Source organism: Nuphar pumila, chromosome 2 (genome assembly GCF_984573655.1).
Source record: "Nuphar pumila chromosome 2, dmNupPumi1.hap1.1, whole genome shotgun sequence".
Classification (NCBI taxonomy): Eukaryota; Viridiplantae; Streptophyta; class Magnoliopsida; order Nymphaeales; family Nymphaeaceae; genus Nuphar; species Nuphar pumila.
This window is the reverse complement of record NC_143250.1, coordinates 118,140,073-118,151,140: the sequence shown is the minus strand read 5'-3', so window position 1 is coordinate 118,151,140 and position 11,068 is coordinate 118,140,073. Positions and strand designations below refer to the sequence as shown.

Genomic DNA, 11,068 nt, shown 5'->3' with positions numbered 1-11,068 from the left:
GGCAGGCAGGGTCCCACTGGTTTATATATGCCTACAATCAACATTCAAGAAATTCCTTGTCATAAAAGTTGTATGGCCAACCAACCACATGAAGCTTCTTAATGTGCGTTCATGCATCACAGAGACATCAGCAGCACAACCACCTTAATTAATGAGACCAGTTTGTGAATGAGAGCTGCAAGAGAGAATTATAGTGGCAGAAGATTGATGTAGAAAGTACCAAAACAGAATGACATGAAACAGCCGATACCTTCAAATTTCTACCAACAATAACAGCATTAGATGTGTATCCGGCGCGCTGCCAAAGAAGGCAACCAGGAATGCTTGTTTGGGCACAAGAATCAGAAACATCCTTACAGCAACACACAAACACGCACACATCCCGCATACACCCCCCCCCCCCCCCCCTCCACAAAAAAGAAAAGACACTATATGCTCCATATTATCTAAGCTAATTAGTTCAGAGGTACTGCTCATGTATTCTGGCTCTGTTTTCTTCCCACCACAAGCGGGCGTGCATTTCTCCAAATCTCTCTCGACTGCCAGATTCCACGGAAAAGAGAGGAGAATAAGTATCAAAACTTTATAGTAAATTTCTTGATGAGTTTTTTACGGTAGAACTGTGGCAAAAAAAGAAAGATTAATCAAAACTATTTTTAGAAAACCAACGGAGTGACGACAAAGATGTTAAACTGTCAGCATTGTTGGATAAATAGGGATACAAAAGCACAATAGAGGCACACTTAATCACCCACTCTCAAGTTCGAAGTAGCCATTTCCCCAAGTCCAAAACCTTTTCTGTTATGAATTGAGAATTCAAGAGGGTTTTGGACCTTTGGTAAAGAACTCTGATATGATAAATGGCACAACCAGCATTACTGCCAGATATTCAAATATGAATCTCTCTCTTTTTTTAAACAGGTGTTCATGATGGGTTGCTAGACTGTTATTACCAGACCATCACTGCCTTCCACTTACGGGACAGGCATAGCATGACCACCTAGAATCCATCCTTATATTTTCCTTTCATGAAATGCGTCTCAAAGAGTTTGATGGTCCCCAGCAAAAAGGGAGATTATGCAAGGCAAGGACATGGTCCAGGGTCCATCTGTACTGTCTTGAGCAAACCACTAATCTGGATGCTAAAGTGAGACCCACACCACACACATGATAAGAGGGCTTGTCGAGAATGTATCAAATTATCAATGAATAGTCATGAAAGATCCAAGCAACCAAAACAAAAGTTTCATAATCAAGGAGAAAGGTTACCTGAACCTAACCCTTCGGAGCTCCCTAGTACCACCGGGCAACAACCTGATAGTGATGTACACACCAGGCTCATCCTGCTCAACCCACTCCGTCTCCTGGTCACTGGCATTGCTGACTGAAGCAGACAGCTCACCGGAGCGATCAGCTTCTTCTCTTGAGGAACTTGTCCTGGATGCATCCATTGATGAGGTTTCTGTCTTAGCACTGATACTTGAAAGATTTGGGGTAGAAACAAGTCCTGAATCGTAATGGTGAGACTGGGTCTGGTGGTGTTCCATAGAATCAGACGAGGAGTAACCCATTCCAACTGGCCTGTGGAAATTCCTTGGTAGCCGTTCTCTATTGAGAGGAGGAGTTATTGGACTGCTTTCTACTGAACCCATCTTTGGACTCTGTTCATGAATTTCATCTTTAGTTTCAGTTATTTCTTGTCTAAAGCAAACACAAGGAAAGTGAGAAGGCAATGAGAGAGAGTTTTCTTGTATAATGTGCGAGGATCCAACAAATTTTTCAGCCTAAGGGCATTTCTGAATGTACCAAGCCAAGCGAAACTTCTCCGCAGAGAAAAATTCCCGGCAAACGCAAAGCCCTGGGGAGTTTTTCTCTCACATTGATAGAGCCTGTGGGCCTTACATAAAAATGGTTTTTTTTTATCCCCACGGATAATTTTTACGTGTGAATTCATACACGCTCTCTAAAAGGACTTCATGTTAGCCAAGTTTATAGAAAAAATTCCATTGCAAAGCCTGTAGCTTAAAGTGACCTTGTTATTCATGGAATCAAGAGTTAATTCACCATGCCAAACATGAAGCAAGCGGCCAAGCTACAGATCAACAGTTGATCTTGTAGCACAACCCAGTCTTTAACAACATAACGACATAAGTTGTTGGTCATACCAACCCACCTACAACCTCGGTCATTCATTTAAACAGTAGGTGGTCCACATCACACATACCCCGCATGATATCTTTCAAAAGGCTTGGTCCCAATTTAATTTTGGAACAAAGCACCATAAAGCCTGACCAAGTGTGACTCGTGTCTTGGGTTTGAAAGCGAAAGGTGCATCAGAAATCTCAAATGCATACTAGCATGAGATAAGGAATGCTTTAATAAATTTACACTGCATTTTGGCAAATGCGGGAAAACAAGGGATTTGAAACTTACCTCATCTTCAGACCTGGGCGGAGTTGGAAGTGGGAAGGCTTGCCTATTGAATTTCTGGACGTTGTAGAGTTCCATCACCTTGTCGTAGTTCTCAGCCCACCATCGTTGTGCTTGCCATTTATTAAACATCTCTCGACTATGAATAGGAGAAGAAAAAAAAAGGAAAAAGAACCATAAATATGCAGTATCCAAGCAGATGCTATGCCGCAAATATCCCTCATAGGACGTCAAAATCGTGATATTTTCAAAATATTGACTATGTTGCAAGCATCATGTTTTTATCACAAATATTAACCTGATACAAATAATTTTGTATTGTTCCTATATTATTTATAATTTAATTTACAATTATACGCATGTGAACAATTTTACGTTTTTATGTATGCCATCATTTTCCCATGAAACACAAATTTTCATTACATCACAAGAATTTCCAGATAACCAGGAACTGTGTGTGACATCGAGCAGATGTACTATTAGCAAAGAGAATTTAGTGTGGCCTGCAGGCACACGCATGCATCACACGTGCGACAAACCACAGTTAGTAGAATCTCGCAGCCTAAGTACATGTAGAAGGAATCTGTAGAAGCTTAAAGGAAAAGCAAACAAAACTACTCTTTTTCTCTTTTCTTTTTTTCCTTCTCTTTCCCTTTTCTTTAACAAAAGACATGGAAACAGAACGGAAATGGTGGCCTCAAACTTCAAAACGGTCATCACAAAGATGCTTGTTGTTTTATTTAAACCCAAAAATCCACCACCAACAAAAATGGGCTGATGCCACCATATTCCCATCGCCCCGTCAAAGTTAAAGACAAGTTCTTGAAAAGCAATAAACTCCGTTTCAAGCAAAAATAAACATATCACTCCCAAATGGGTATCAATCAAACCTAAAAAATATATATTCGCGTTAAGGATCGAATGATCACTAGATAAGATGGTGCTAGCAAAAAAAAGTTTGTGGGTCTCAGGGCATGAGTTTCAAACGATCCGAAACAGGAGACACTTCTTTCCAATGGAGACTCCGATGGGTAATTCAGGAACTTAAATGTTTCTTCAAAACACAGATTCTCGGGGTTCCTGCTTCGTACCACAGACTGCAGAACCAATTGAATGTCCGTGATCAGCAAATAAAGGAACGTTAAAGACAAAAAAACTACTGCACAAACACTATTACGGCACAAGTTAAAAAGCAGACATGTACATATACAATAAGAAAAGGACACGCCGTTTGAATCAAACACCCGGATTTCAGGGGTTGGAAAGCAAAAACTAACACCGAACTTCAGTTGATAACAAAAAGAAGAGAAATTGGCGAAATTACAGTGATTGCCCATCAAAACATTAGCCAATGACAGGCGATTAAACCCTGTTCGATGGAGAGAATCGGAGGTGTTTACCTGAACCGGATGCGCTTGAGGTCGTTGCCGCCCTGGGGGAGGGAGATGAAGGTGATGAGGACGCCCGGCTCCACCTGGGCGACCCATTCCTTGGGCTCCTCCTCCTCCATGAAGACCACCTCGCGGGCGGAGGAGGGCATGGAGTCGACCCGGGGCGTGACTTCGCCGCTCGACGCACCGCCCATTCTTCCCCTGAGCCCCGGCGTCGAGCACGCGCTCCCGGCGCGCTGGTACGAGTAGTGTAAGCCCTCCGAGACGGCGTCCGAGTCGGCGTAGGGATGGTGTCCCTTGCCGTATCGGTCTGACGCCGAGCACGGCTTGCAGTGCCTATACGCCCCTGAGACCTTCAAAGCCATGTCCTTAATCTGCCCCAAACCCAACCAAAAAAAGGTTAAGAAAAAGCGTCAGAAAACCCCCAAATTCTGAGTAATCAGAGGGAACAGGAAACCCAACTTCCGAACCGCAATCGGAGAGAAGAAGACGACGCAGAAAGAATTATCAAAAGGACGAGATTGACCATGCAATCTAGGAAATTAGATATTGCTATAAGAGGCGTCTCTCACTCTCTTGTCCAAAAAGAAGACGTAATTAGTTATGTAGAAGAGGCAGTTTATGTCATTTTCCACAACGGGAAGAGTTCACTCCATCGCCATGTTACAATGACGAAAACAAGCAAGTTTTTTCTTTTCTTTTTTGCACTAACTCGTTTATGAAGGAAAAAAAAGTCAGAAATTTTGACAAAAATTGGGGAAGGGAAGAAAAGTAACGAAAAAATAGCACCGAAATCAGAGAAAAAAAATCGTGAATGCAAATGAAAGTTGGTTTTATCTCCTCTCCTGAACGAGAAGTAAGAATTCCCATCGGTGCCCTAAAACCCATCTTTTTGAGAGAGAGAGAGAGAGCAGGAAGAAGAAGAATATGACGATTACCTGAGCAGTGAGGGTCTTGACGGCCTCTTTGGTCCTGGGGGTGCCCGAATCCTCGACGTCGTCCCCATCCCCACCCACTCCCCTCAACGATCCATCCAGATGCTTCGCGCACGCTATGCATGTCAGCATTTTCTTCCCTCCCCCCCCCCCCCCCCCCCCCACTCAACGAACTCCCTCCTCGCCGGGAAAAACCCGCAAACGCCGGAAAACAAAAAAAAGTCTCGACCTCCTAGTCCTCAGAGAGCACAGAAAGCCACAAAAAAGCAACAAACTCTACGCCCGCTCTCCACCGTCTTGATTACTCCCGATCCCCGACGCCCCTCTCTCTCTTTCTCTCTCTAGATTGTATTCGGGTGTTCCAGGAATTTTAAAATGCGAAAAGAAAGAGGGAGAGAGAAGGGGAAAGAGAGGAAGGGCCGCCTCGAAGTTCAGTCCGGAATGGAATTCTCAAATGAGAAGGAGAAAAGGAAAAGTTAGAGGGCATTAAATATTTACATAAATTCGTGGATCAGAGACTCTGAGAAGCAGCAGAGAGAGGCCGCCCCTTCGACGCGTCTCTTTTCCAAACAGCCAATTCGAAAATTTGAGCAACGCGGCAGAAACGCTCATCGAGGAGAAGAAGAAGAAGAAAGGAAATGTTTCCTTTTTCTGCAGTACCGCATTCAGATCTCACCTTAAATTCTTTCCAAAACAGAAAAAATCTCACAGCGAAAGCTTCTACCGGAAAAACGGAAGAGAAGGAGGAGAGTTCCTAGGGATTCGAACGATGGGGGAAGAAACGGAAAGCAATCTAGCCGTTGAGTTTTTCCGGCCGCCGGAATCTCTTCTCTCCGCACTCTCGAGACTGCGACTCTCTCACAGTGACACGTTTTTAAGGGGAGGGGGGGGGGGGAATTGAATTAAAGCGCTGAAAGGGAAATTTGTTTTCGTTATTATTATTATTATTTGCTTACCGGTTACCGGGAAAGCACGTGGGATCCGTACCGACGATGGTGTCCGCACCATACGAGGGTGACCGGTAACTCACAACGGCCCCAGACTTCGCTGGGCTCGGAGTGAGCGTTCGCGCTCTCTCTCTCCCTCTGCCCGAGGGCGCGTCTGATTTTTCGGTCATAATCTCCGAAATGCCCTTCAAGTAGCGTTTGAAAGATGCATCACGGAACACGGGGGCACACGAGGTCAATTTTGGTTTAGTCTAAGGAGGTGGAAGTCATTTTGGTGATTCCAAGCAAGCACAACTCGCTGAAATCTCGGGGATTCCTGATCAGTGAGTGGTCAAGGACAATCAAGATCTTTATCTTTTGTAATGACTACGATACCCTTTTGACTTTTTAAGGGGTAGCCATTGGTCATGGGCCGTTTGCGGGTCTAAAACCTATAAACGGGTGCAAACGGGTCCAGATTTTGTGAGGGCATTTTGGTCATTTGAGTTGGCCAGGAGACAAAATCACGCTTTTGCGGATCGGCCAGGTTCGGAGACGATTAATCGGCGGGCGTGTGGGGAAATAAATGTGTAGGGTGGAGACTGCATGGGAATTTAATAAATTAAGGGGGTAAATTTAATAATAATAATAAAAAAAATAGAGTTTCCATAACGCGACAGTGAAAGCAAGGCTGGAACGAGAGAGAGGGAAGACGGGTTTTTCTAGAAAGCAGCGAGAGAAACCAGGTGGGCCCGGAGGGAGGAGGGGGTTCAGGTGAGCCCAGTCTGACGAGCCTCGATGTCCTAACCGAGACAGCTCCAGGGTTTGCATGTTTGGGCCCACCACCACCACCTTTGTTCCTTGCTTGCTTGCTTTCCTTTCTCTTCTTCCACCTTTATTTGATAAAATTAAAGTTTTATTTTGCTTATATAGCCTCGGATATTTAAGAAACAAGCAAAGAATTTTTTATTTTTGATTTTTTTGATAATTAAAAAAAAATACTTCCTCCACCAAACTCATTAGCATAAAACCTAAATTTTTCTCGCTTTAAGAGAAGTATACTCAACTTCAACCTTGCGACAAAAGATATGTAACCATGAGTTTCGAGCTCATGATGTTCAAACAATTGGATGACGTTAACTACTCACCCCTGGCAGATGAATTGAGCGGGACCCTGTTAGAAAGAAGAGGTTGGTATGGAAAAAATCAACAATCAAAATCGTTAGCAAATGATGCTGGCTGTAAGACTAGAAACGAAAGTGCAAGGAGGTAAACCTCAGGGGTGATGTTATCAACACTCAAGCTATTATGAAGCTTATCAATTAGAGGCAACTTGGGACTAAGGTGCCAGCACTTTCTTCTAAGGCGGGCCCGCTACCACTTGGGTGACCCAGTACTCAGCCAGAGTTCTTTGGTCATATAAAAAAAATAGTATATATATATATATATATATATAAGGAAATGAAAACCTTTCTAATGAAAAAACCTTCCAAACCTCTCTAATGGACGTATTATTAGAATTTTGATATTTTTTCATAATTTTGACCATACAGATGCGATATATATATGCTTGATGTGATATATATATATATATATGCTTGTTTTTATAGGAATCAGTTCTTGGAGCATTTGATTCCCATTCATGAATAGGTTTTTATAAGTTTTAAAATCAATGCGTGCAATTTTTATAAAATTTTGAAGCTCTAAATATTATTTTTTCTATCCAAAATTCATGATCCAAGTGTCGATTTTATAGTAAATCAATCATGCTATATGTACATCAGAATTTAAAAAATAAATACCAAAAAAAAATCATTGAGAAGGTTTGAGAGGGTCTCTTTCTCTCTCTCTCTCTCTCTCTCTATATATATATATATAATATAATATAATATACCCTAGTTAAATCTCATAAGATGAGGTTGTGTTGACCAACTCTGACCATATATGTGTTGAACATAGTCAAAATTGCACGGCTAAAAGAGTAAGAATCAACTCAAAAAAATCTTTTTTAATGTAAATATATAAATTTTTTATGGTTAAAATTCAGTATAATATAGGCCATTGATTTTTTAACCCTAAAAAACAAGACATATATGCTAGAAAAATATGAACGAGCTACTGGTTTCTAATAACAGAAAAAATTGTATTGTATGACTAATTTGACACATTTCTCAAAATGCCATATAATTTTTTATATTCTTTTTATGTTCAAAATCATAAATATCTAGATTTAAAAAGACCTTTTTAACCTTTATACATGTGAATTTCCTATATATGTGAACTTTCTCCCAAATATGTGATTATTTTTTGCAAAACAGTTTTTCTTTTTAGATCTGTATTTTTTTTTATCCGACGTCAAAAACATGTATTTTTATAGCCTTTGAAAAGTTGAGACATATGACTATAACTTTTATGTTTTTAGTCAGAGCCAAAAACCCTTCTAGAGTTCATATTTTTTAGTTTGAAAACTAAAATGAAAACATAGTCTGTAGACTGGAACAACCGAACAATATATTTTTAGAGGTTGTTTCGACCCATAAAATAAAGGATTCCAAAAAAACTCAAAAAAAAAATTTAAACTAGATATAGATACCTTTTCAATGACACCTGACTATAAAACGATGAGCGAGCGCTAGATACAACCCTGACAATGTTTTTAAAACAAGAAATGAACAAGCACGGTTGCGTCTTTTCTGTCTGTTCTATGATATCTTCTGAACACTTGCACAAAAAAACTGGAAAAAAAATGGCAGATCAAGACAAATTTCCAATGTCAGCAAGATCACCTTGATCTGATAAACGGTTGGAGAGAAACATTTTCTGAAAAAGATATTGCTTAATATAGGCAAGGATAAAGAAACTTCACAAATATCTAACTAAGTTCGCATATACCTCAAAAGTTTGCATAAAAATAGGTGTGAACATCTTGTTAAACTTAGAAAATCACATGCATTTAAGAGAAAATCACATGTTTAGGAGAAAATTTGTATATATAGGAGAAACTCTGCATATATTTAAGAGAAAATTGCATGTATAGCAGGAGTTCCACATATATTTAGTAGAAAATCATATATTTAGAAGGAAATCACATGTTTATGAGGAACTCTACATATATATAGGAGAAAAATCATATATATATTTTCTGCAAAATAGTTTTTATTCTCATATTTGTATCTCTTAGATTCGACATCGAAAACCTAAGTTTTTATAGTCGTTGAAAAGCTGAAACACATTCCTATAATTTTTTTGTTTCGTGTCAAAGCTGAAAACCAATTTAGGGTTCTCATTTTTTGTTCCAAAACCTGAATAGTAGCATGCTCTACATACTGGAATAACCGAACAATATATCTTCCAGAGAATGTATAATGCCCTAATTTTTTAAACCAAAAATTTAGATTTTTTTTATAAAAACCCCTTTACATAATTTTCAAGAAACACAACAAAAACTTTTTTTAAATATGGTTCAAGCCTTGGGCGAGTTATAGATACAACACACACACGTAAGACTAGAATAATTAAATCAAACCATAGCTTGCATTTAAAATAAATCAAATACTAGTCTCAAACATAATTAGAGTTTATAAGACTTAATTAAATAATAAAATATTAAGTTCTTTCAAAGTCGTAAAGAACTTTGACCCTCTTGGCGCCACCCTAAGCCAACTGTCATCACCCTCCAGGTTACTCATTACTTGAAATATTATAAGTAGAGACATAAATCCACAAACTTAGTAGGTAATCACCAAACATGTGAACACAAATATTTCAATTACAAAATAAATATTGACATAATTTCATATATCATCTAAATCATGCAACATCATAATATCAGAATTAAGCATAATTTATATATACATCACTAATCTTGCTTGCATTCATATTACATAAATAAACATGTTACAATGTCTTATGCCAATGAAATAACAATTTATACACAAATAAAATATTACAACAATTTCATTCTGAGTTCTTATGTTTCACTTTTCCTCATACCTGAAGGTACACTCTCAGGTTCTTAACTTCGATTCAACTAATCTAATAAGAGGTATATTATGCCATGTATTTTATTAACCTCATTGAACTAAAGAATCTGCAACCTCATACTGAGGTCCCACTGGCGCGGTCTGTAACTGAGAGAAACTCTCAGTGGTCCTATATACGCAAAAGTGATTCCTACTCTACAGAAACTTTGGACATACCACCTAAGACATGTGGTAATATGGGCCCTCTACGACCGAAGACAGGGGACCAGGAGACACCGCCTCTCTCCAAAACAACATTATGATCACTCGGTTGTGTGTACCCCCACTTTCTCCAAAGTGGGCCCCAATCCAAAAGATCTATTTTGAATGGGTCACTAGTGTTATTTAATTATTAGGCTCATGAATTAAATTATATATGCTTACCACACACAGATCAGGGCTCACCAACCCAATCTTCCTATTGGAGATTTCATAAGTCTGTTTTAACACATTCAGATCTCACAATTAACATTGCGAGCCTGACCTCTATGAGGCAATTATGTGATTATTTGCATGGATATCTTTTCTGTTTTTGGTTCACCACAGGTACCTATAGGTTCCATCAAACCCAGGTTCACACCCGAGCCATACACATGCTCACATCACACATCATTATCATTATGTCATATGCTCACATGCATAAATAAGGGTTGCAACCACATGTAATTCATGATCATGCTTAAACAAGCAACAACATGCGTAACAATTTACTTTACATTGATCATGCCTTATGATATTCAATATTCAATAATATGCATGTCATATGAATGGTTATAAATAAAAAATAACATGGAATGCATTCAGTTTGCATGCATATCAGTACAAATCTTGAGATAAACATCCATAATTATATTGCATAATGAAAAATATCATTAAGTATCCATACATGTCATAATATGTAAATTCGGATCCCTGTTAACCTATTTTTGAAAAATCCACTGAAAACCATAGAAACCAAATTACACTTTTCAATTTTATTGATGTCGTCATGTCTCCCAAAAACAATCCAAGAAATAGAACTAAAAAATTTTCTATAACAAAATCGAGAAAATTTTGGGACTAAACCCTGTTTAGGAAAAATACAAGATAGATCTTGTCAATTGCAAAAATTTATCTCGGTTTGGGAAATTTATTTAGACCTAAAAAAATCTTTTGACAAAATCATTTTTACAAGATCATCTTATATATGTTAGCTTTCACTCAGATTTTTCTCAATTTATTTTTATCAGTCTTGATTGGGTCTTTAGAACCATAAAAAATGTGGGTCAGAATAGTCCTACAGACATGGCAAAAAATCAGTGCTCTGATGCAAAGGACTATTCAACCTCAATACTGATCCAAACAAAGTGAAACAAGATTTAAAT

The 11,068-nt window shown here is 38.9% G+C and overlaps 1 protein-coding gene across 1 annotated transcript; it reads right to left on the bottom strand.

Moving 5' to 3' along the window:
* Positions 1-230: 230 nt before the first annotated feature.
* On the bottom strand, positions 231-5,614 carry LOC149846896 (protein Brevis radix-like 4). The gene is made up of 5 exons (XM_089998196.1): positions 4,760-5,614; positions 3,831-4,195; positions 2,434-2,569; positions 1,270-1,661; positions 231-539 (listed from the first exon to the last, which is right to left on the bottom strand). The coding sequence occupies exons 1-5, from the start codon at positions 4,886-4,888 to the stop codon at positions 461-463; spliced, it is 1,101 nt and encodes a 366-aa protein (XP_089854322.1). The 5' UTR covers positions 4,889-5,614; the 3' UTR covers positions 231-460.
* Between the last annotated feature and the right edge of the window lie 5,454 nt (positions 5,615-11,068).